This window comes from Chiloscyllium punctatum, chromosome 23 (assembly GCF_047496795.1).
Source record: "Chiloscyllium punctatum isolate Juve2018m chromosome 23, sChiPun1.3, whole genome shotgun sequence".
Taxonomy (NCBI): domain Eukaryota; kingdom Metazoa; phylum Chordata; class Chondrichthyes; order Orectolobiformes; family Hemiscylliidae; genus Chiloscyllium; species Chiloscyllium punctatum.
In genome coordinates, this window is record NC_092761.1 from 51,379,823 (window position 1) to 51,407,312 (window position 27,490).

At 44.5% G+C, this 27,490-nt stretch overlaps 1 protein-coding gene across 1 annotated transcript in view; it reads right to left on the reverse strand.

Annotated features, from left to right (window-relative positions):
- LOC140493980 (pannexin-3-like) overlaps positions 1-27,075 on the reverse strand; it is a 79,293-nt gene extending 52,218 nt beyond the window's left edge. Inside the window, exons 1-2 of the mRNA XM_072592917.1 lie at positions 26,895-27,075; positions 17,662-17,801 (exon numbers count right to left, since the gene is read on the reverse strand). Of these exons, the coding sequence (XP_072449018.1) occupies positions 17,662-17,801; positions 26,895-27,075 (321 nt within the window). The remainder of the gene's footprint in view (positions 1-17,661; positions 17,802-26,894) is intronic.
- Between the last annotated feature and the right edge of the window lie 415 nt (positions 27,076-27,490).

Here is a 27,490-nt window from a genome sequence, read left to right on the forward strand (position 1 = left end):
AGTTGTTTGACAGGAGTGAATATTAAACTAGAATAGTACAGCAAAAGAGTAAGCCCTTCTGCCCACCATGTTGGTGCAAACCATGATGCCATTCTAAACTAATCCCATCTGCCTGCACAAGATCTGTATCCCTGCCTGTTCATATATCTGTCTAAATATCTCTTATTATTGGAACCAGGAGAGGCCTTGGGAATTAGAGGTCTGTTTGTTCATAAATAATTAAACAGACCTGAGCTTTATAAAGGTTCAGCATAACTAATCTGTTTTTATGCTTAATTCCCCTGCATCCGTGAAACTGAACATTCATAGCAGTGAGCTTGTTTGAACTTTCAACTCTGACAAATTACATCAGGTACTTTAAAAATCCAATAAATTGGTGTAGTACTTTCACATCTTTTGGTTGCTCCATCTTTATTATAGCTCTTGTCCTGTCGGAATTCAAGGTGTTTTTACTGTCAATGCATGAATAATGTGGTTGATTGTAGATATTTCAATTGAATTCTTTTGTTGTTCAATCTCCAGGTTCATCTATCCAGCTCTATCCAGCAATTGCACTAAATTATGATTCTGTAATAGCTCCACACACATGAAGTATGAGATCATCCACAGCCTTGCTGCTGCTTCTACTCCTGGAAAATCCTCAACCCTCTCATGCTGTCTGTGCTAATACTCTTCCAGAACAGTTGAAATGCCAAACACTTTGCATAACTATCTATGCCTTTCAAATAATGTCCAGAATACACTCAGAAAACTGCTGACTTCACAACGAGATTCATAAAGACCTTTGCCTTTGCAAGTAACAGCAAAATTTATTTATGTTTGGCATGAAATAATGCAATCTCTTCAAAACTTCTTTGAGATCTATTGAGTTTTAGTTGGATCTATGTGCATGCTTAGAATTCCAGGTTTCCTCACTGCAGGAGTAACAATTGTTGGAGTTGTCACTTCCTTGATTGCTGTCCTCTTTTCCAGCTCCCAGAACTTGATTTCCAGGATGGACTTGATGACAGCTGGAACTCTCTTCAGAAGATGCTGAAGTTGTGAAAATGCCTTTGTCATTTTTTAGGATGTATTCAGAAGTCAATGGCCCTGCACATTTTCTCTGTATATGTCGACTTATGAATTCTAGGTTTAGACTTGTTTCAACTGAGGGGAGCTGTCACCTATCTGGAACTGCAGATTTTCTGCCCTATTAATATTCTGCCAACAGTACTGAAGACTTGTACTCCAGAATTAGCAGTACCCTCAACTAAGTTGTTCCAGTACAGCAACAATACTGACATTCAACTAATGCTGTGAAAAACTGCCCAATTCCTGTCCACAAAAGAGCAAATCCAACATGGCCTATTTCATAGTATCCCTACAGTGTGGAAGTAGGCCATTCGGCCATCTGAGTCCACACCAACCCCCCCAAAGAGCATCCCATCCAGATCCACGCCACTACCCTATCCCTGTAACCCTGTGTTTCGCATGGCTAAGCCATCTAGCCTGCACATCCCTGGACACTATGGGCAAATTAGCATTGCAACCTAAACTGCACATCTTTGGATGTTGGGGGAAACCAGAGCACCTGGAGGAAATTCCATACGGGCAGTCACCTGAGGGTGGAATAGACCCCAGGCCCCTGGTGCTATGAGGCAGCAGTGCTAACCACTATGCCACCATGCCTCTTACTGGTCCATCATCCAGCTTTCAGTCATCAGCAGTGATGGAAGTCATCAACAGCTTTTACCAAGTGTCACTTAATCAGCAATAATCTGCACACTGGTGTCAGTTTGGATATCCCATGACCTCATTACAGCCTTGGTCCAAATTTGGACAGAAGAGTTGAACTTAAACAAAGATGTGAGGATGACTGCCCTTAAGGTTGAGATCATGTTTGATTGAGTGTGTCAGCAAGGAGTCCTAGTAAAACTGGAGTAAATGAGAATCAAGGAGAAAACAATCCATTGATTAGTGTCATACAGAACATGAAAAAAAGGTGGTTATGATTGTTGGACATCTGTCATCTCAAACTTGGAACACCATTGCAGGAATTCCTTAGAATATTTTCTAATCAACCCTATCAGTGACACTATTACACACCACTAGAGCAGGTGGCACTTGAACCCAGGTGTCCTGGCTCAGAGGAAGGAACACTATTATTGTACAACAAGAAACCCTATTTGCTCAAGACAGGATCCTAGGCCTAACAGTATTTAGTTGCTTTACCATTGACCTTCACACCTCATAAAGTCAGAAGTGGGAATGTTCGATGTTGATTGCCCAATGTTCAGCACTATTCACAATGCCTCAGATTCTGAAGTCATCTATTGTCTAGGTCTCCCTGCATTTAGATGTGTTCAGGCTTGGCTGATAAAAGGCAAGTAACATTTGTGATCAGCTCCAACAAGAGAGAATCCAACAATGGTCCTTAGACATTTGATGGCATTCACTGAATCAGCCACTCAATGGGTTACCATTGATTGTGAATAAATTAATAAAAAATCAACTCAACCCTTTAACATACTTTTAGCATTTACATACTGGTAGAAAATTTCTGCCTTTTTAAATTTGCTACCATCAAGTGCTTAAATTCTCACTTTACCTGTCTTATCTTCCTCCTCATGATTTGAAGATGCCAGTGTTGGACTGGGGTGTACAAAGTTAAAAATCACACAACACCAGGTTATAGTCCAAATAAACCTGTTGGACTATAATCTGGTATTGTGTGATTTTTAGATTCCCTACAGTATGGAAACAGGTTCTTTGGCCCAACAAGTCCACACAGACACTCCAAAGAGTAACCCAGACCCATTCCTCGACCCTATATTTACCCCTGACTAATGCACCTAACACTATGGGAAATGTAGCATGGCCAAAACACCTGACCTGCACATCTTTGGATTGTGGGAGAAACCAGAGCACCTGGAGAAAATCCACACAGATACAGGGAGAATGTGCAAGTGCCACATAGACAGTTGCCCAAGGTGGGATCAAACCCAGGTCCCTGGCACTATGAGGCAGCAGTGCTAACCACTGAGCCACTGTGCCCCTCTTTTAATTTTCCTCTTCATGTAATCATTCTATCCTTTTGAAAATTATCACTCAAAGTATGTGTGCATTTCTGGCATGTCTAGCCCATTCCTGATAGCACAGAGGATAGTTATGAGTCAAGACATATTTTTTATGGGTCTAGAGTCCATTTTAGCCAGAATAGTAGATTTCTTTCCCTAAATTAGTGAACCAGCTGGGATATTACGGCATCAACAGTGGTTACTTGATTGCAGTTGGATTAGTTTTCCTATTCCAAATTTCTGTCATCGTGGAATGAGAATTCATGTCCCCAGAGCATTGGAAAATTGTCCAGCTTTTTCCTGTAAATAAAAAACAGGACATTCCAACCCAGCCAATTATCACCCATCACTCTAGTCTCAAAAATCACGAAAGTGATAGAAGTGATCAACAGTACCTTCAAGCAGCCCTTGATCAGCAATGGAGGAGAAAGTGAGGACTGCAGATGCTGGAGATCAGAGCTGAAAAATGTGTTGCTGGAAAAGCGCAGCAGGTCAGGCAGCATCCAAGGAGCAGGAGAATCGAAGTTTCGGGCATAAGCCCTTCTTCAGGAATCATTCCAGCAACACATTTTTCAGCTTGGTCAGCAATAGCCTGCTCAGTGATGCTCAGTTTGGGTTCTGACGGGGCCACTCAGTTCCTGATCCCATTGCAATCTTGGATCAAACATGGACAAACGAGCTGAATTCCAGAAGTGAGGTGAGAGTGACAGCCCTTGACTGAGTGTGGCATCATGGAGACCTATCAAAACTAGAATCAATGGTCATCAGGGCAAAATCTCCAGTGGTTAGAGTCATACCTGGCACATAGGTAGATGGTCATGATTGTTGAAGATAGGTCATCTCAGCTCCTAGGCATCTCTGCAGGAGTTCCTCAGGATAATGTCCTCATCCCAACCACCTTCAGCTGCATCAACAACTAACTTTCCTCCTTCATAGTGTCAAAAGTAGGGATGTTCTGTGATGATTGCACAAAGTTCAGCACCATTTGCAATTTCTCAGATACTGAAGCAGTCCATGTTCAAATGCAACAAATTCTGGATAATATCCAGGTTTGGATTGACAAATAATGTTTATGCCACACAAATGCATGTGACCATTACCAATTAGAAACAATCTAATCACCACCGTTAACATTTAATGGTGTTACCATCACTGAACCCTCTACTATCAACATTCTGGGGTTATCATTGACCAGAAACGTCAAATAAACCTGTTGAACTAAAACCCGATGTTGTATGGTTATTATTGTTGAGTAAGTGTCACTTGGTAGCACTTTCAACAATTCCTTCTATCACTTCACTGGTAAGATTAGGGATAAAGAAGGTGATGTATTTAGATGCACAAGACAAGGTCAGAATACTTAATGTGTGTTTTTTTTATCAATGTTTACTTAGGAAGAGGACAAAATAACACTACAAACAAAGATGTTAGAGGAAATGAAAGGGGTGAAAACTAAGGGGTTGAATACACTTGAAAGACCAACATAAGCGAATAGACATACCTGGCTACCACTGACCAGAAACACACACATATAAATGTATGGGGTGAATTTGCATTTTCAGATTTGAATTTGCAGATACATTCTACCTTGTTCAAAAAAGTGCACAATCTGTAGACAGTCAGTCAATGTGAACATAGAACATTACGGTGCAGTACAGGTTCTATGGCTCTCAATGTTGTGTTGACCTGTGAAACCAATCTGAAGCCTATCTATCCTACACTATTCCATTTTCATCCATATGTTTATCCAACGACCATTTAAATGCTCTTAAAGTTGGCGAGTCTACCAACTTAGCAGATAGGGCATTCCATGCCTACTACTCTCTGAGTAAAGAAACTACCTCTGACATCTGTCCTATATCTACCACCCCTCAATTTAAAGCTATGTCCCCCTGTGATAGCCATCATCATCTGAGAAAAAAGGCTCTCCCTGTCCACCCTATCTAACCCTCTGATTATCTTATATGTCTCAATTAAGTCATCTCTCAACCTTCTTCTCTCTAATTAAAACAGCCTCAAGTCCCTCAGCCTTTCCTCATAAGACCTTCACTCCTCCCAAGCAAAATCCTAGTAAATCTCCTCTGAACCATTTCCAAAGCTTCCATACCCTTCCTATAATACGGTGACCAGAACTGCATGCAATACTCCAAGTGCGGCCACACCAGAGTTTTGTACAGCTGCAGCATGACCTCATGACTCCAAAACTCTACCAATAAAAGCTAACACGCTGTGTGCCTTCTTAACAACCCTATCAACCTGGTGGCAACTTTCAGGGATCTATGTACATGGACACCGAGATCTCTCTGCTCATCTAAATTCCTACTTTGGAAATAAAACCAGTCTGGCTCCAGAATGAAAATTTAGAAATTAAACCGGTCTGGCTCCAGGATGAAATGCAAACAGCCTTGAAACATGGCCTCGCACCTCTAAGGTATCACCTTTATTCTGAGAAAACCTGAAGTTATCTTGGGGCAGGGATACATATTAATCAATTGAAACCTGCACCTCCATTCTAAGTTATTAAAGATTTAATAGCCATCTAAGTTTGTTCAATACACTCACATAAGTTGTATGACCCTTTGATTTTTTTCCCATAAATTCTGTGTCTGATGTATTCTCTCTTGTTACTGCCTGAGAAAGGAGCAGGGGCTCTGAAAGCTTACGGTTTCAAATAAACCTGTTGGAGTAAAACTCAGTGCCGTGTGATTACTATTGTTGAGTAAGTGTCACTTGATAGCACTTTCGACAATGCCTTCCATCACTTCACTAATGGGATTTGGGATAAAGAGGGTGATGTATTTAGATGCACAAGGTAAGATCAGAATACTCAATGCATGTTTTTTTAAAATCAGTGTTTACTTAGAAAGAGGACAAAATAACATTACAAACGAAGATGGTAGAGGAAATGGAAGGGGTGAAAATTGAGGGGTTCAATACACTTGAAAGATCAACATAAGCCAATAGACATAAATGGCTACCATCCCAGGAAATGGGGTATATGATCGCTGGAAGACTTGACATAATATTTCACTCTTACTTAAGTTACAGTGGATCAGTCAGTGTAAATGTGACACTCCCATCGAGAAAAGGGGTAAGGACATTCCTACTAACTACAGCTTTGTTAGATTAATATCAATAGTGAGTGATCTAGCTTAACTAATTATCAAGGGAAAGATGAACGAATTATCAGGTTTTTTTATTGACAGGCTATAGGCATCATTGGCTAGGCTAGTATTGCCCATCCCTAATTCCACACTGCTGTGTGTGTGCAGTCACAGTCAGCTATACGAGGCAATTGACATTAGTGAATCAGATGGGTTTTCTGACAATGATCTCCTGATCATCATTATAGTCATAATTCCAGATTTTGATTTAAATTCCATCATCTGCTATGCTGGGATTTAAACCTGGGTTCTAGGAATGGGATCTCTGGATTAATAATGCCATATTCCCTGAAAGGCACTTGGAGAAGTCTGAGTTAATTGAGGAGAGCCAGGATCATTATGCTTGACTAATCTAATTTAGTTTTTGATAAGTAACAGAAGGTTGTAGGATGAATGCAATGGAATTTAATAAAATGTTTGACAAGGCGCCACATAAAAAAGCCTGATTAACAAAATTGAGACTCATAGGTTAGTCAAATTGAATTTTTAAAATGGCTTTAGGACAGAAAACAATGAGTTGTGCTAAATTGTTGTTTTTCAACCTGGGAGATGGTAGACAGTGGTGTCCCCAAGATTTATGGGGGGACCAGTGCTTTTTTGATATAACTGACTTGGATGTTGGAACACAAAAACAATCAAAGTTTATCAATGAAAATAAACTTGGAGAAATGGCAAAAAGGAGAGTCAGTGGCCTAGTGGTAATATCACTGGACTGTTAATCCTGAGGTTTACTCCAGAGCACCAACTGAGCATCAATTGAGGTAATGTTCAGGGGATCCGGGTTTGAATCCTGCCAGGACAGATGGTGGAATTTGAATTCAGTAAAAGAAGTCTAGAACTAAGAGCCTAATGATGACCATGAATCTATTGTTGATTGTTGGGAAAAACCCATCTGGTTCACTAATGCCATTTAGGGATGGAAACCGCTGTCCTTAACTGGACCTGGACTGCATGTTACACCAGGTTCATTGCAATATGGTTGACTCTTAACTGCCCTCAGGGAGGGCAATAAATACTGGACCAACCAGTGATGCCATTGTCCTGCGAATGAATACTAAAAAAAATTGGGGATGATTCAAATCATCTACGAGGAGACATAGATCTGCACGGGGAGACAGTTGATGATCTTTACAGAGAAGTATGAAGTGAAGCATTTTGGCAGAAAAATTAGAGAGAGGCAATAAAAACTTATGCTACAAATCAAAATAATTTGCTAAGACACAAGAATTTGGGATGCATGTGCACAGATCTTTGAAAATGATGGGGCATGAGTACAAATACAGGGAAATTCTGCAAAACATTAATAAAACTCTGGTTAGGCATCACAGTTTTGAAAAATGTGAAAGTCCTTGAAAGGTTGCAGTGTCGATTTACCAGAATGCTTCCAGGAATTGGACTTTAGTCCTGGGTGGGTTAAAGAAATTGTTCCAAAGAAGTTTGCAGGGAGATTTAATAAAGGTGTAAAAGATCATGATAGATTTAGATAAATTGGACATAAAAATGCTGTTCCCATGTCTTATGGCACAAGGAGTAGGGGTTTTAAAGTTTGGGGCAAGTGATGCAGAGGTCATGTGAGGAAGAACTTTATTTGTACAGGGAGTGGCATTGACCTGGAAGTCACTGCCTTTATAGCCTTTACCACCTGATGAAGGAGCGTCGCTCCGAAAGCTAGTGTGCTTCCAATTAAACCTGTTGGACTATAACCTGGTGTTGTGTGATTTTTGCCTTTATAGATGGTGGGAAGCAAAGATAATCAATGGTTACAAAATTAAATTGATGGCTCCTTGAAAAAGACCAACTACAAGGTTATGGAATGAACTGGACTGCTACAAGGATAGCGACCAAGGACAACCTGCAAAACAGGTTGCATTTCAATGTTAGTAGACAATGACAGCATTATAGAAACAGCATGAAAGTTTGTTGAAATGAGGGCTCAAATTAGAAAGTCCCTGAGCAATAAAAACATCGAAGATGGGACCAACCAGGGATAGCAATACCTGAAACATATGACCAAATGACCAGTGTTGGTGAAGGGGAAGAGGCAGTCTCTATGTCAGTATCAGATTTTCTTTAGATATATGACAATTAAATATGCTTTAATTGGCTTTGATTACAAAATTGATAGCTTATGCAGCAGAATGCATAATTGGAGTTGCTGCACAGATAGTTACAATTACAGCCTTTAGAAACTAAAATAGAAATAAAATAAAAATGTACTGAGAAGGCAACTCATGGCTTGGTGGAGAGAGGGGAAGAGATGCATCAATATAAAGGAAGAGAAGGAACAAAAACTGAAATTGCTGAAAAAATTCAGCAGGTCTGGCAGCATCTGTGCACAGAAAGCAGAGTTAACATTTCAGGTCCAATGACCCTGCTTCAGAAAGGAAGAGAAAAAGTAGACAGGGCAAAAATAGAGGTAGGAGGACCGCAAAGAGATAAGGCATGAAAGACCCCTCGAAAGGGCTTTAGAGAGTTACAAAGTAGCCAGGAAGGAACTGAAGATTGGATTTAGGAGAGTTTGAAGGAGGCATGAAAAAGCCTTGGCAAGCAGGATTAAGGAAAACTCTAAGGCATTCTACACTTCGGGCAGGAACAAAGGATGGCCAGAGTGAGGGTAGGGCCAATCAGGGATAGTGGAGGGAACTTGTCCCTGGAGTCTGAGGAGGTTGGGGCGGGGCATAATGAATACATTGCTTCAGTATTCACTAGTGAGAGGGACCTTGTTGGTGAGAACGTGTGAAACAGGCTGATATGTTCGAACGGGTTGATGTTAAGAAGGTAGATGTGCTGGAAATATGGAAAAACATGAAGATATGTAAGTCTCCGGGGCCAGGCGGAATATACCCAAGGTTACTACAGGAAGCAAGGGAGGTGTTTGCTGTGCTTTTGGCGATGATCTTAGCACCCTCACTGTATAGTGGAGTAGTAGCAGATGATTGGAGGGTGGCAAATGCTATTTTAGGATTAGTGGTGTTGGAAGAGCACAGCAGTTCAGGCAAAATCCGAGGAGCAGTAAAATCAACGTTTCGGGCTTTTGCCTTCATCAGGATAAAGGCAGAGAGCCTGAAGCGTGGAGAGATAAGCTAGAGGAGGGTGGGGTGGGGAGAAAGTAGCATAGAGTACAATAGGTGAGTGGGGAAGGGGATGAAGGTGATAGGTCGAGGGCGGGGGGAGGGTGGTGTGGATAGGTGGAAAGGAAGATAGGCAGGTAGGACAAGTCATGGGGACAGTGCTGAGCTGGAAGATTGAAACTAGGGTGAGGTGGGGGAAGGGGAAATGAGGAAACTGTTGAAGTCCACATTGATGCCCTGGGGTTGAAGTGTTCTGAGGTGGAAGATGAGGCGTTCTTCCTCCAGGTGTCTGGTGGTGAGGGAGCAGCGGTGAAGGAGGCCCAGGACCTCCATGTCCTCGGCAGAGTGGGAGGGGGAGTTGAAATGTTGGGCCACAGGGCGGTGTGGTTGATTGGTGCAGGTGTCCCAGAGATGTTCCCTAAAAAACTCTGCTAGGAGGCGCCCAGTCTCCCCAATGTACAGGAGACCACATCGGGAGCAACGGATACAATAAATGATTAGTGGATGTGCAGGTAAAACTTTGATGGATGTGGAAGGCTCCGTTAGGGCCTTGGATAGAGGTGAGGGAGGAGGTGTGGGCGCAGGTTTTACAATTCCTGCGGTGGCAGGGGAAAATGCCAGGATGGGAGGGTGGGTTGTAGGGGGGGGCGTGGACATGACCAGGTAGTCACGGAGGGAATGGTCTTTGCAAAAGGCGGAAAGGGGTGGGAAGGGAAATATATCCCTGGTGGTGGGGTCTTTTTGGAGGTGGCAGAAATGTCGGCGGATGATTTGGTTTATGCAAAAGTTGGTAGGGTGAAAGGTGAGCACCAGGGGCGTTCTGTCCTTGTTACGGTTGGAGGAGTAGAGTCTGAGGGCAGAGGTGCAGGATGTGGACGAGATGCGTTGGAGGGCATCTTTAACCATGTGGGAAGGGAAATTGTGGTCTCTAAAGAAGGAGGCCATCTGGTGTGTTCTGTCATGGAACTGGTCCTCCTGGGAGCAGATACGGTGGAGGCAGAGGAATTGGCAATACAGGATGGCATTTTTGCAGAAGGTAGGGTGGGAAGAGGTGTAATCCAGGTAGCTGTGGAAGTCGGTGGGTTTGTAAAAACTGTTGGTGTCAAGTTGGTCATCATTAATGGAGATGGAGAGGTCCAGGAAGGGGAGCGAGGTGTCAGAGATGGTCCAGGTAAAATTAAGGTCAGGGTGGAATGTGTTGGTGAAGTTGATGAATTGCTCAACCTCCTCGCGGGAGCACGAGGTGGTGCCAATGCAGTCATCAATGTAGAGGAGGAAGAGGTTGGGAGTGGTGCCGGTGTAATTACAGAAGATCGGCTGTTCTACGTAGCCAACAAAGAGACAGGCATAGCTGGGGCCCATTCGTGTGCCCATGGCTACCCCTTTGGTCTGGAGGAAGTGGGAGGATTCGAAGGAGAAATTGTTAAGGGTGAGGACCAGTTCGGCCAAACGAATGAGAGTGTCGGTGGAAGGGTACTGTTGGGGGACGTTGAGAGAGGGAAAAACGGAGGGCTTGGAGGCCCTGGTCATGGCGGAGGGAGGTGTAGAAGGATTGGATATCCATGGTGAAGATGAGGCATTGGGGGCCGGGGAAACGGAAGTCTTGGAGGGCGTGGGTGGTGTCTTGAACGTATGTAGGGAGTTCCTGGATTAGGGGGGATAGGACAGTGTCGAGGTAGGTAGAGATGGGTTCAGTGGGGCAGGAGCATGCTGAGACAATGGGTTGGCCAGGGTTGTCAGGCTTGTGGATCTTGGGAAGGAGGTAGAACCGGACAGTGCAGGGTTCCTGGACTATGAGGTTGGAAGCTGTGGGTGGGAGATCTCCTGAGGTGATGAGGTTCTGTATGGTCTGGGGGATGATGGTTTGGTGATGGGGGGTGGGGTCATGGTCGAGGGGGCAGTAGGAAGAGGTGTCCTCAAGTTGGCATTTGGCTTCAGCGGTGTAGAGGTCAGTGCGCCAGACTACCACTGTGCCCCCTTTATCTGCTGATTTGATGTTGAGATTGGGATTGGAGCAGAGGGATTGGAGGGCTGCAGGTTGTGAGGGTGAGAGGTTGGAATGGGGGAGGGGGTTAGACAGGTTGACGCAGTTAATGTCCCAGTGGCAGTTGGAAACGAAGAGGTCGAGGGCAGGTAGATGCAGTGTTTTAGAGGTGGGCGAAGGGGTCCTCGGAAGGTGGGCGGGATTCCTGATTGTGAAAGTAAGCTCGGAGGCGGAGACAGAAGAAGTGTTCGACGTCACGGCGTGTATTAAATTCATTGAATTGAACATTAAATTAATTGAACACCAGAAACAGTTCTCCTTCAAGATCCTCCGCTCCACGCTTGCAGCAATGCGCCGGCACCTAACCTCTCTACAGTCAGCCCTGCCTCAGCTGAGGGCCACACTCCCTCAGAATTGCAAAGGATCCACTCTGTACTACATCCTCAGGAGAATTCATACTCACAACACACAGTATTTCAACTCCATCTCAAACATCAAAAACTGTAAGTACAACAAACATTTATCTACCCACCTCCATAACCAGTGCTCCTCAAACATTCCAGACAATTCCCCCGGCCTCTGGAACTGCTCGGATGCCATTAGCCATGCGGCTGCTGCAGCTGCCACTGCCACGCTGATTGATGATGTCACTTTCGCCCCCATCATGGCCACTCCCCCAACCACTTCCACCCCTCACAATTCCTCATGCATCACATGTGACATCACTTCTGCCCATCACATCATCGCTGATGTCACACACTCAGTGACTTCCGCCACCCCTACTGCCATGTCTGCCACCACTTCCGCCCCCACCAACGCCACTCACCTGCATTCTGTGGGCATGCCCCGCACAGATCCCACTGTCACCATTCCCGGCCCCCAGCACCCTGAGGGGAACACCACCCCTGCTCATGACTCCACCCCCATTCCCCCCACCATCACACCCACTCCAGTTACTGGCTCCAGCCCCACTCCCAGCTCCACACCCACACCAGATCCCAGCTCCCAGCCCGGCCAAGCTTTCACCATCCCTCCAGACCTTCCCCTCACTGAGGATGAACAATCAGTCCTCAGCAAAGGACTCACCTTCATCCCCCTCCGTCCACGCATCAATGAATTTAATACACGCCGTGACATCGAACACTTCTTCCGTCGCCTCCGCCTCCGAGCTTACTTTCACAATCAGGACTCCTGCCCCCTTACCGAGGACCCCTTCACCCACCTCCAACATACTGCATCCACCTGGACACCACGTGCTGGCCTATTGCCTGCCCTCGACCTCTTTATTTCCAACTGCCGCCAGGACATTAACTGCCTCAACCTGTCTAACCCCTCCCCCACTCCAACCTCTCACCCTCACAACCTGCAGCCCTCCAATCCCTCTGCTCCAATCCCAACCTCACCATCAAACCAGCAGATAAAGGGGACGCAGTTGTAGTCTGGTGCACCGCTGAAGCCAAACGCCAACTTGAGGACACCTCTTCCTACCGCCCCCTCAACCATGACCACACCTCCCATCACCAAACCATCATCTCCCAGACCATACAGAAGATCATCACCTCAGGAGATCTCCCATCCCCAGCTTCCAATCTTACAGTCCAGAAACCCCGTACTGCACGGTTCTACCGCCTTCCCAAGATCCACAAGCCTGACCACCCTGGCCAACCCATTGTCTCAGCATGCTCCTGCCCCACTGAACTCATCTCTACCTACCTCGACACTGTCCTATCCCCCCTAGTCCAGGAACTCCCCACATACATTCGAGACACCACCCATGCCCTCCACCTCCTCCAAGACTTTCGTTTCCCTGGCCCCCAACGCCTTATCTTCACCATGGATATCCAATCCCTCTACACCTCCATCCTTCATGACCAGGGCCTCCAAGCCCTCCGTTTTTTCCTCTCCAGACGTCCCCAACAGTACCCTTCCACCGACACTCTCATTCGTTTGGCCAAACTGGTCCTCACCCTTAACAATTTCTCCTTTGAATCCTCCCACTTCCTCCAGACCAAAGGGGTAGCCATGGGCACACGTATGGGCTCCAGCTATGCCTGTTTATTTGTTGGCTACGTAGAACAGTCGATTTTCCGTAATTACACCGGCACCACTCCCCACCTCTTCCTCTTCTACATTGATGACTGCATTGGCGCCACCTCGTGCTCCCATGAGGAGGTTGAGCAATTCATCAACTTCACCAACACATTCCACCCTGACCTTAAATTTACCTGGTCCATCTCTGACACCTCCCTCCCCTTCCTGGACCTCTCCATCTCCATTAATGATGACCGACTTGACACCAACAGTTTTTACAAACCCACCGACTCCCACCGCTACCTGGATTTCACCTCTTCCCACCCTACCTCTTGCAAAAATGCCATCCCGCATTCCCAATTCCTCCGCCTCTGCCGTATCTGCTTCCAGGAGGACCAGTTCCACCATAGAACACACCGGATGGCCTCCTTCTTTAGAGACCGCAATTTCCTTTCCAACATGGTAAAAGATGCCCTCCAACGCATCTCGTCCACATCCTGCACCTCCGCCCTCAGACCCTACCTCTCCAACCGTAACAAGGACAGAACGCCCCTGGTGCTCACCTTTCACCCTACCAACCTTCGCATAAACCAAATCATCCGCCGACATTTCTGCCACCTCCAAAAAGACCCCACCACCAGGGATATATTTCCCTCCCCACCCTTTCTCTCTTCCGCAAAGACCATTCCCTCCGTGACTACCTGGTCAGGTCCACGCCTCCCCCCCTACAACCCACCCTCCCGTCCTGGCACCTTCCCCTGCCACCGCAGGAACTGCAAAACCTGCGCCCACACCTCCTCCCTCACCTCCATCCAAGGCCCTAAAGGAGCCTTATACATCCATCAAAGTTTTACCTGCACATCCACTAATATCATTTATTGTATCCGTTGCTCCCGATGCGGTCCCCTCTACATTGGGGAGATTGGACGCCTCTGAGCAGAGCGCTTTAGGGAACATTTCCGGGACACCCGCACCAATCAACCACACCACCCCATGGCCCAACATTTCAACTCCCTCTCCCACTCTGCCGAGGACATGGAGGTCCTGGGCCTCCTTCACCGCCGCTCCCTCACCACCAGATGCCTGGAGGAAGAAGCCTCATCTTCCGCCTCGGAACACTTCAACCCCAGTGCATCAATGTGGACTTCAACAGTTTCCTCATTTCCCCTTCCCCCACCTCACCCTAGTTCCAAACTTCCAGCTCAGCACTGTCCCCATGACTTGTCCTACCTGCCTATCTTCTTTTCTATCTATCCACTCCACCCTCCCCCCATCCCCGACCTATCACCTTCGTCCCATCCACCACTCACCTATTGTACTCTACGCTACTTTCTCCCCACCCCCACCCTCCTCTAGCTTATCTCTCCTTGCTTCACGCTCTCTGCCTTTATTCCTGATGAAGGGCTTTTGCCCGAAACGTTGATTTTACTGCTCCTTGGATGCTGCCTGAACTGATGTGCTCTTCCAGCACCACTAATCCAGAATCTGGTTTCCAGCATCTGCAGTTATTGTTTTTACCCTGGCAAATGCTATTCCCTTGTTCAAGAAAGGGGAAGGGATAACTCTGGGAATTATAGACTAATCAGTTTTACTTCAGTGGTGGGCAAATTATTGGAGAGGATTCTGACAGACATGATTTATGATTACTTGGAAAAGCATAGTTTGATTAGAAATCATCAACCTTGGCTTTGTGAGGGGTAGGTCATACCTCACAAGCCTTATTGAATTATTTGAGGATATGGCAAAACACATTGATGAAGGTAGAGCAGTGGATGTGATGTATTTGAATTTTAGCAAGGCATTTGATAATGTTCCTCATGCTCATTCAGAAAGTAAGGAGGGATGGGATACAGGGATACTTTGCTGCCTGGATACAGAATTGACTGGCCCATAGAAGACAGAGGGTGGTAGTAGATGGAAAGTGTTCAACCTGGAGTTTGGTGACTGGTGGTTTTCCGCAAGGATCGGTTCTGGGACCTATGCTCTTAGTGATTTTTATAAATGAATTGGATGAGGAAGTGGAAGGATGAGGTAGTAAGTTTGCTGATGACACGAAGTTTTGTGGAGTTGTGGATAGTGTGGAGGGCTGTCATAGGTTGCAATGGGACATTGACAGGATGCAAAACTGGGCTAAGAAGAGGCAGATGGAACTCAAACCAGAAAAGTGTGAAGTGATTCACTTTGGAAGGTCAAATTTAAATGCAGATTACATGATAGGATTCTTGGCAGTGTGGAGGAACAGAGGGATCTTGGGGTCTGTGTCCATAGATCCATCAAAATTGCCCCCCAAGTTGATAGGGTTGTTAAGAGGGCGTATGGAGCATTGGCTTTCATTAGTATAGGGATTGAATTTAAAAGCCATGAGGTTATGCTGCAGCTCTATAAAACCCTGGTTAGAACACACTTGGAAAATTGTGTTCTGTTCTGGTTGCCTCATTATAAGAAGGATGTGGAAGCTTTAGAAAGGGTGCAGAAGAAATTTACCAGGATGCTGCCTAGCCTGGAGGAAAGGTTGAGGGAGGTAGGGCTTTTCTCATTGGAGCAAAAGAGGGTGAGAGGTGACTTGATAGAGGTGGACAAGACGTTGAGAGGCATAGATAGAGTGGATAGCCAGAGACCTTTTCCCATGGTGAAAATGGCTATCATGAGGGGGCATCATTTTAAGGTAATTGGAGGAAGATTTAGGGGAGATGTCAGAGGTAGGTTCCTTACACAGAGAGTGGTGGGTGAGTGGAATGCACTGCCAGCAGTGGTAGTAGAGTTAGAGACATTAGGGACACTTAAGTGACTCTTGGACAGTCTCATGGTGATAGTAGGTTATGTAGGTTAGTTTAATCTTAGAATAGGATAAAAGATCAGCACAATGTCAAGGGCCAAAGGGCCTGTACTGTGCTTTCTATGTTCTAATGTGAGGCCAGAAGGTGCACAGAGTCGAACCAACTGGTCATGTGGCAAGAACTAGTTTAGGTCTCTCTGCATAAGCCATAACATACTAAATGCTCACCATGAAATATGCAACACTTCTTGAGCCTTTATTTCAAAACTTTGTTGTGGATTTACACCCAAAGGGAAAGAATACTATATTATTTTACCTTAGAGGAATTGCCTGAAAAAAGACTGTTCTTGGCCATGTGTATCTTGCTAGGGTATGATCTTCAGAAAAAAATTGGAGTACTAACTGCTCCATGAGAGTGAGGCTGGAGATAAAGGACATCCTTCCTGTTCTAGTCCATTTGTGACAGGATCCCAGTCCCTGTGCATGTGCATGGATACCCTCTCTCTCAAAGTTTTGAGTGTCAACCAAAGCACTGTGTTTCTTTAGTAGAAATGCCTGGGTGAACCTCCCCATTTACTGTTACGGGAACTGCATCTAATCAGCACTTGAGTCATAGAGTCATAGAGATGTTCAGCATGAAAATAGACCCTTCGGTCCAACCCGTCCATGCCGACCAGATATCCCAACCCAATCTAGTCTCACCTGCTGGCACTTGGCCCATATCCCTCCAAACCCTTCCTATTCATATACCCATCCAAATACCTTTTAAATGTTGCAATTGTACCAGCCTCCACCACTTCCTCTGGCAGCTCATTCCATACTAATTCTGCCCTCTGTGTGAAAAGGTTGTCCCTTAGGACTCTTTCATATCTTTCCCCTCTCACCCTAAACCTATGCCCTCTACTTCTGGACTCCCTGACCCCAGGGAAAAGACTTTGTCTATTTATTCGATCCATGCCCCTCATAATTTTGTAAACTTCTACAAGGTCATCCCTCAGCCTCTGACGCTCCAGGGAAAACAGCCCCAGCCTGTTCAGCCTCTCGGTATAGCTCAAATCCTCCAACCCTGGCAACATCCTTGTAAATCTTTTCTGAACCCATTCAAGTTTCACAACATCTTTGCGATAGGAAGGAGACCAGAAATATCTTTTTTTGAGGTATTTTAGGTGTTTGAGGTGATTTCCTCGAATTCCAGGAGCAGCAATTACTGTTTTATATGCTGTTGCATTGTTTTGGAACTTTGGAAAAAAAAGTCAAAACAACAGCAGTTTTAAAAGGGAGAAGAGCAGACAAAGGAAGCACTTGGTGAGCTCAGTGCAGGAGAGAGTCCTAAGCCAGTTGGTATCTTTTTTAATATCTTTAAACGAAATGTAATCGTGACATTCTCTAAGTAGAGTGAAAACTGCATATTAAATCCAGACTTTCAAACAGACATGTTTAATTAGGGTAGCAATCAATTGGCACTTGTTTTTCACCCTTTTGCCAAAATGACCCCTCAATTTACAAAGTTGTACTGTTCGAATTCATTTTTGCGTGTAGTGTTGGTAAAGGATTATGACTGAGCCCAAGTTTTCAGTACCTTGTGAATCCAGAGTGATGTCTGCATACTGCCACTTGTTTGAAGATGACGGTGGAGGAGGGTCTCCCAGCAGTACAAATCCACATATGTGGCCTGTTTCAGCGAGAAGTTACTGGGAGGAAAACAGGTGATTTGTGATTCTGAAAAGTAGACAGTGAAAATATGATTTTCATTTGCATTTCTTCTTTCTGAATCTGGCTGTAAGATTCCTGATTTTTGCAGTTATTTCAGACCAACATTTCACAAATCTGCTTAGAGCAAAACACAAGACCAGAAATGGTGTATTACTAATCAGTTATGATCAGTCACCCTTTCCGTTCAGGTATCATATTGCATTGGCAAGGGCAGGATGTTGTTAGAAAATGCAAATTCCATTGGGTTTTATATGAAGTAATTATCTGTAAGGGGAGATGGGAGCACAGTGGTAGTCACTGAACTAGTAATCCAGAAGCCCAGGTTAATTTCTGGGTCCTCCCCTTCCTAGACCTCTCCATCTCCATTAATGACGACCGACTTGACACCAACAGTTTTTACAAACCCACCGACTTCCACAGCTACCTGGATTACACCTCTTCCCACTCTACCTCCTGCAAAAATGCCATCCTGTATTGCCAATTTCTCTGCCTCCGCCGTATCTGCTCCCAGGAGGACCAGTTCCACCACAGAACACACCAGACGGCCTCCTTCTTTAGAGACCGCAATTTCCTTTCCCATGTGGTTAAAGATGCCCTCCAACGCATCTCGTCCACATCCCGCACCTCCCCCCCTCAGACCCCACTCCTCCAACCGTAACAAGGACAGAACGCCCCTGGTGCTCACCTTCCACCCTACCAACCTTCGCATAAACCAAATCATCCGCCGACATTTCCGCCACTTCCAAACGGACCCCACCCATTTCCGTCTTCTGCAAAGACCGTTCCCTCCATGACTATCTGGTCGGGTCCACGCCCCCTACAACCCACCCTCCCGTCCTGACACCTTCCCCTGCCACCGCAGGAATTGCAAAACCTGTGCCCACACCTCCTCCATCACCTCCATCCAAGGCCCTAAAGGAGCCTTCCACATCCACCAATGTCATTTATTGCATCCGTTGCTCCCAATGCGGTCTCCTCTACATTGGGGAGACTGGACGCCTCTGAGCAGAGTGCTTTAGGGAACATCTCCGTGACACCCGCACCAATCAACCACACCGCCCTGTGGCCCAGCATTTCAACTCCCCTTCCCACTCTGCAGAGGACATGAAGGTCCTGGGCCTCCTTCACCGCCGCTCCCTCACCACCCGACATCTGGAGGAAGAACGCCTCATTTTCCACCTCGGAACACTTCAACCCCAGGGCATCAATGTGGACTTCAACAGTTTCCTCATTTCTCCTTCCCCCACCTCACCCCAGTTCCAAACTTCCAGCTCAGCACTGTCCTCATGACTTGTTCTACCTGCCTATCTTCTTTTCCACCTATCCACTCCACCCTCCTCTCTGACCTATCACCTTCATCCCCACCCCCACTCACCTATTGTACTCTATGCTACATTCTCCCCTCCCCCACCCTCCTGTCATTTATCTCTCCACCCTTCAGGCACTCTGCCTGTATTCCTGATGAAGGTCGATTTTACTGCTCCTCAGATGCTGCCTGAACTGCTGTGCTTTTCCAGCAACACTAAGCCAGATATGAATTCAATTCCCATTACCATTCCCATATGTTGAAATTTGAAGTCAGTGTTCTATTCTGGTTCACTCATGTCTCTTAGGGAAATCCCCACTTGGTGTGAACTGCAAGTGATGCAAGGTCCAGAGCAATGTGATTGACTCAAATGCCCTCTGAAGTAACATAGCTCAGCTCAAGGAGCAATTAAGGCCAAGCAAGAGGCACTGGTCAAGCAGCAATGACCTCATGTCATGGATGATTCTACACAAGTACAAGTGTGGTCTGTGACATCATATCATTATGAAAGGTTGCAGAAAATGTCTATGTGGACACACACCACTAATGTTGCCAGGTTGAGGTGGTGAAGCTGAAGGCTGGGACAGACGAAATTGTAACTAACAAAAACAGAAATTGCTGGAGAAACTTAGCAGGTCTGGCAATATCTATGGAGAGAAAACAGAGCTAACATTTGAATCCAGTCACCCTTCTTCAGAAGAAGTTGTTATCCTTTCCCATGGCTGTCTGTGAAACAGGTCCTTTCAGCTGTCACTCCTTTTTCTTTGCCTGCAGCACTGCCACCACCTTGCTGCATTACCAATGGAGGGCCATTTTCAGAGCTGGAAGGCCTCACCTAGGGGTCAGGACTTCTCCTGCACCTCATCTCCCTCAACCTCTTCTATACATAGGCCCACTTTCTCAGTTAGAAACTAAAGTACCCAATAAAATTACTGTTATCACATGTCGATACAGAGCCAATTAAATCATCAGATGTGACATTGTGTTCCTGCATATGCGTACTTGTTGGTGTTTAATAATTGTGAAACTTGTGGAATAGCCACAATTGAAGCATATAACAGAAGGGACAATTTGCAGAAATATTTTCCCACTGAGATGTAGGCTGAAACTTTTAACAAGCCTTTTGTGAGTCAAGGGATGCAATTTTCTAATGTGGGGGGGAATGGGGGTGGGTAGGTACTTTTATCCAGATTGATGGGTTACAGGCGCCATCTCATCCCTGATCCATTTTTCCACAGGCAGGGTTCCTGTGCACATGTAGCCAATTAAGATAAGGTAAAGGCCAGTAACTAGAGATTATCTGAAAATTTCCAGCATGAACAGCTGCGTGTTTTTTTTAAGATTCGCTACAGTATGGAAATAGGCCCTTTGGCCCAACCAGTCCACACCGACTCTCCGAAGTGTAACCCAACCAGACCCATTCCCCGACCCTATATTTACCCCTGACTCAAGTACCCATGACACTATGGGCAATTTAGCATGGCCAATTCACCTGACTTGCACATCTTTGGACTGTGGGAGGAAACCGGAGCACCTGGAGGAAACCCATGCTGACACAGGGAGAATGTGCAAACTCCACAGAGACCACTGCCTGAGGTGGGAATTAAACCCGGGTCCCTGGTGCTGTGAGGCAACAGTGCTAACCGCCCTTCTAGCAGCAGATTTAGTATTTAGTAGGTAGGTTCCAAGTAAACTCTCCATGGCCTGCCCCCTCCACAATCTGGCCAAAATTGTCTTGGTGAAAACTGTTGCAACAAGATGCCCTACTGAGGCATTTATTTATTTATTTAATTTATTTAATTAAGGCCCTGCAGCTGTGGCCATTTCTTATTTTAAAATTGTTTAACATTGCTGAAATGGAAACACCTTCTCTCCATCTTACTTTGAATACCAGGTTACAACTTCTTCCATACTGGAGGCATCTTATTCGTCATCATCAGTCAAATAATAGTTTATTAATGGCCAATTGACATGTATAAATGGGATTCTGTCCTCCGACCAAGTAGCAGGTCTGTCTCTGTGAGGTTTGAGGACTGTGATTACTTCTCCCCAGGCAGACAGTGGATTTGGGAGTGGGATGTATCCAGAAATGGACTTAATGTTGGTGTCCCAGCCAGGAATTAAAATCAAATATGGGATTTACATCGAATAAAGCAGACGGTGCCAGAATGAATGGGGCACAAAGCCTAAGAATGCACAGCAAATAGGATTATAAAAATGGTTTTAAAAAAAGTAGAGTTAAATCATCTAAATCTGAATATGTGATCAAAGTCAAGACCTGAACATTGAGGGGTATTTGATATTTCAGAATAATGGGAAGTTAGGAATAGTTGGTGGGAAAGCTCTGTTAATCAATGATAGTCCAGTAATGAGTGTTAACCTGCCATTGAATGAACAAGGTGTAGAATCTGCTTTGGTACAGATAAGCAGTGAGATAGCAAGGAAGTCACTTGAGGGAGGAAGTAAGAAGGAGTAGTTCATAGGCTACCTGAAAGTAATTACATTTTGCCAGAATATACAGGAAGAAATAAAAAGGGAATGAAAAAGGGTATGAAATGATCATGGTTGACTAATCTTTTTAGATTAAAGATAGTTTGGGCAGATCTGATTGACAAAGGTAGCCTGGAAAGTGAGTTCACATAATGAATTCAAACAATTCTTTAGAGCATTATGCAAGCAAACGAACCAGGGAGGGGCTATTTTAGACAAGAACATAGAACCAGACAGCATATTACAGGCCCTTTGGCACTCGATGTTGTGCCTGCTTTTTATCCTATTCTAAGATTAGACTAACCTACATACACTTCATTGTACTATTCAATCTGCATATCCAAGAGTCGCTTTAATATCCCTAATGTATTTGACTCTACTACCACTGCTGGCAGTGCATTCCATGCACCCACCACTCTCTGTGTAAAGAACCAACCTCTGACATCTCCCCTAAACCTTCCTCCAATTATGCCCCCTATGATAGCCATTTCCACCCTGGGAAAAAGTCTTGGGCTAGTGATGTGCAGTGTGACAGCCTTAATCAGCAATCTCATTATGTAGGTGACAGTGTTCATAACATCGTAGAATTTCACATTCAGTTTTGAGATGGGAAGTGTGAGTCAGAAACTAGTGTTTTAACCTTGATAAATAAAAGGATATGTGGACAGAGATGAGTGAATAATGGAACTAGCTTAGAATGGCAGGATAACAGAGATGTAACAGCAGACAATGAGAGGGATATTACTAACGTTCATTGATAAAGGAAAGATCATTAAGAATGGTACGTTAAACATTCACTCCCTTCACCTCTGATGTACAGTGACAGTAATGTGTACTACCAGAAGATGCACTCAGCAACTCACCAAGGTTCCTTTACAGCACCTTTGTAATCCATTATTCCCAGGAGCTAGAAGGACAAGGGTAGCAGCTGCATGAGAACACCACTGCCTGTAAATTCCCCTTCAAGTCACATACCATGCTGACTTGGAACAATATTATCATTATTTCACTGTCAGTAGATCAAACATGTGGGACACCCTCCCTAACAGCCCCCAAAAGACTGCACCAGTTCAAGAACTCAGCTCACTATCACCTTCTCCTGTGCAATGGGCATTTAGAATCCTCTGAGCCTTTGTTTTTGGTTGTAATTCCCTCTTGGGGATGTGGGCTTTTTTGGTTGGCCAGCATTTATTGTCTGTCCCTAGTTCCTCCTACCAACGTGGAAACCTTCACTTTTATTCACATTCTTTTCCATCTGCCAAGCCCTTACTCATTCACTCAAACTATCTAAACCTCCTGAATAAAAACCAAAAGAACTGTGGATGCTGTAAATCAGAGACAAAAACAGAAATTGTTGGTAAAGCTCAGCAGGTCTGGCAGCATTTGCGAAGAGAAATCAGAGTTAATGTGTCGGGTCGAGTGACTCTTCCTCAGAACTCAGTTGAGGAGAAGCTGCTTTGCCCCTTCCTTACAACATTCCCACCAACTTTGTATTATCCGCAAAGCTGGAAAAATCACAGCTGTCCTCCACCTCCAAATCATTGATTTCAGTTGTGACCAGCTGAGGCTCAAGTGCAGATCCTTACAGGACCCCACAGGTAACAACCTGCCAACCTAAGAAAGATCCATTTATTCTTCTTTGTTTTCTGCCTGTCAACCAATTCTTTAATCATGATAGCACATATCCCCCAGTCCCATATTTCTGAATTCTGTTTAATAATCTTCTGAGGAACTTTATCTAATGTCTTCTGAAAATCCCAGTCGACTGCATCCATTGGTTACCCTCTATCGATTCTGCTATAATATCCTCAAAAGAGTGTCAATATGATTTCACCTTCCTAAATTCATGTTGGTTCTGCCCAGTCAGACAATTATCTTTGAAAGGTAAAAACAATTACTGCAGATGCTGGAAACCAGAGTCTAGATTAGAGTTGTGCTGGAAAAGCGTAGCAGTTCAGGCAGCATCTGAGGAGCAATAAAATTGACATTTCGGTTGATTTCGGTTGAGTGCCTGAAGGGTGGAGAGATAAATGAGAGAATGGTGGGGGTGGGGAGAAAGTAGCATAGAGTACAATAGGTGAGTGGGGGAGGGGGTGAGGGTGGAGGGTGGAGTGGCAGGTAGGACAAGTCATGGGGACAGTGCTGAGCTGGAAGTTTGGAACTGGGGCGAGGTGGGGGAAGGGGAAATGAGGAAACTGTTGAAGCCCACATTGATGCCCTGGGGTTGAAGTGTTCTTCCTCCAGGCATCTGGTGGTGAGGGAGCGGCGGTGAAGGAGGCCCAGGACTTACATGTCCTCGGCAGATTGGGAGGGGGAGTTGAATTATCTTTGAAATATTCAGTAATCACATTCTTTATAGTAGATTCTGGTATTTTCCTTATTACAGGTCTCAGTCTAACAGATTTGTTGTTCACTTTTCTCACCCCTTCCTTTTTTAAACAGCAGGTGTAAATTCACAATAGAACATAGAACATAGAACAATACAGCACAGAACAGGCCCTTCGGCCCACGATGTTGTGCCGAACTTCTATCCTAGATTAAGCACCCATCCATGTACCTATCCAAATGCCGCTTAAAGGTCGCCAATGAATCTGACTCTACCACTCCCACGGGCAGCGCATTCCATGCCCCCACCACTCTCTGGGTAAAGAACCCACCCCTGACATCTCCCCTATACCTTCCACCCTTCACCTTAAATTTATGCCCCCTTGTAACACTCTGTTGTACCCGGGGAAAAAGTTTCTGACTGTCTACTCTATCTATTCCTCTGATCATCTTATAAACCTCTATCAGGTCGCCCCTCATCCTTTGCCGTTCCAACGAGAAAAGGCTGAGAACTCTCAACCTATCCTCGTACGACCTACTCTCCATTCCAGGCAACATCCTGGTAAATCTTCTCTGCACCCTCTCCAAAGCTTCCACATCTTTCCTAAAGTGAGGCGACCAGAACTGCACACAGTACTCCAAATGTGGCCTAACCAAAGTCCTGTACAGCTGCAACATCACTTCACGACTCTTGAATTCAATCCCTCTGCTAATGAACGATAATACTCCATAGGCCTTCTTACAAACTCTATCCACCTGAGTGGCAACCTTCAAAGATCTATGTACATAGACCCCAAGATCCCTCTGTTCCTCCACCTGACCAAGAACCCTACCATTAACCCTGTATTCCGCATTCTTATTTGTTCTTCCAAAATGGACAACCTCACACTTGGCAGGGTTGAACTCCATCTGCCACTCCTCAGCCCAGCTCTGCATCATATCTAAGTCCCTCTGCAGCCGACAACAGCCCTCCTCACTGTCCACAACTCCACCTATCTTTGTATCATCTGCAAATTTACTGACCCACCCTTCGACTCCCTCATCTAAGTCATTAATAAAAATTACAAACAGCAGAGGACCCAGAACTGATCCCTGCGGAACTCCACTGGTAACTGGACTCCATGCTGAATATTTACCATCTACCACCACTCTCTGACTTCGACCGGTTAGCCAGTTTTCTATCCAATTGGCCAAATTTCCCTCTATCCCATGCCTCCTGACTTTCCGCATAAGCCTACCATGGGGAACCTTACTAAAATCCATGTACACTACATCCACTGCTCTACCCTCATCCACATGCTTGGTCACCTCCTCGAAGAATTCAATAAGACTTGTAAGGCAAGACCTACCCTTCACAAATCCGTGCTGGCAATCTTCCAATCAGCAGGCACAGATGCAGAATTTTGAAAAGTTTTCACATCTCACATCAACATCTTTTGCAAAATGTTTCCCCAATTAATATAGAGGTCATTCCAAGGAAAGGGGATGAAAAGAAATTGCTTCTCTTGGATGATTATAAATCTTTGAAATTCACAACACTAAAAAAATTGTGATTGCTTAGTCATTAATGTATTCAAGACGGGGATTAGTAAATTTATGGGTCTAATAAGAATCAAGAGATATGCAGATGTGGTGGGAACATGTTATTGAATTGGTGTAAAAGATTAGCTGCGATAATATTAGATGGCAGAACAGTCTTGTATCTATTTTATATGTTACTTCTAAGGAGTTAATCAGAAAGACTAGTGGAATGCTGGATGTTAACTCATGGAACTTAGAATTCAGAAATGAAGAATGATCATACTGTGTTTAGTCTAGGCGCTGTACCTGAGAAGGCAGGTATCAGCAGCTGTATAATGTTTATGCACAAAGGTTTTATTCTGATGTGATCTGTAATCTCTTGAGTACAGAAGGTTGCAGGTGTAGGAATAATACTTGAGGTATTTACAACAGTAGAGGAATTTGGTAAGAACATTATTTCCTGGTGTGCTGGGCTCCAGAACTAAAGGACAAATTATTAAAATTCGGTTAAATGAAACCAAAATATTGTTGCATGAAGCATAGTCGAAATCTAGAATTCTCTTCCTCTGCAGGGCTAGAGTCAATTGAAACATCCAGGACTGAGATAGATTTTCATTATTTTCAATAATGTAGAACAAAGAAAATGGAATAAAATGGAATAAACAGGCTTCAGGGTTGATAGGCCCCTGTTTGAATCAGGAGACAGCTCAAAATAAAGTTGGAATTGCATAATACACAATTACGCACAAATTAAATGCTGTCATAATAATTGTTTCAACAGGTAGAATAAAGTCTAAGTAGACTAAATTTCCTCTCTGTCTCTCTTCCCGGCAGATCTTTGGAGTGAGCTTGCTACATCCTGTAGCCCGTGCTAAGAATCTGCAAATGGAGTTGTTTAATTTGAGAGGGGGTCAGCTATTGTGCTGCAGCTACCACAGAGTTGTGCTGATCAGAAAACTCTTCGCAATACCATTTGCCTTTGGCAGATTGGAAGGATTTACGGGTTACTAATAAATGTGTTTAGCCACTTTATTAACATACCTTCCTTAACATCAAATCCTGGAATAATACTCAAGCCCGGACCTTTTAGTTGAGAAGTGGAGATGCTACCCACTGCACGATATGTACAAATTGCCTACTCTTGTTCTGACAATCCTACTTCCCCATTTTACATTAAATTGGCTATTGAAAAACATGTTCTGATTATTAGATATTATTCAGCATGCATAAATATTAACCTAGCATAAACTAACCATCAACTATGCATTATCTAATTGTTCATGGATCATTAACAATGTATTAAATAATCAGAATCAGTTCTTAACTAACCATTATTCAGAAAGCATAAACTATCTGTAATGCATTAATGATCTGTTAGCTAAATAATTAATCTTCAAATTCTTAACCATTCAGTGATCAATTTTAAAGCAAATGAAACTGAGAATAATAAAACTCACTGAGAGAGATTTCTTTTGCCAGTGCAGCTGAGACCAGGAGAAGAGGGAGTCCCACGGAGATAAATTTAATCATTCGATCTGTGGCCAGTTCTAAGCGTAAGCCCTTGGCTCTTGAATCCTTTGGTTCCCGGATTAGAGAGTCAGATAAGATAAACTCTGTTGCTATACTGGCAATAGACATTCTGACTGATAGATATTTGGAGGTACAAGCAATAGAGACACAAAAAGGAAAGGAAGACTACAACAGAATTTAACTAAAGGAATAAAAGTGCCACAGGAACCAAAAAAAAATCAAGGACAATACTAATTCAGGGAGCTTTGTTTAAAGTAAAATAGAGAACAAGAACAAGAAATCGATGATTTGAGCACATGTAGGAGGAGAGCTGCAGTAAAGCTTTGGAACTGATGGAATCTGACTATATTGGGAGATTATATAGGAACAGGGGCTGGGCCAGAACTAATTACAAACTTCACAGTGCCAGGGAACCAAAAACCTTGTCATATAGTGGAAGCGACTACAGTAAATGAGAAGGAGAAACAGATGCTACATTCCTTGCTGACCAAAGATACGTAATCTTGACCAGACCAACCCAACC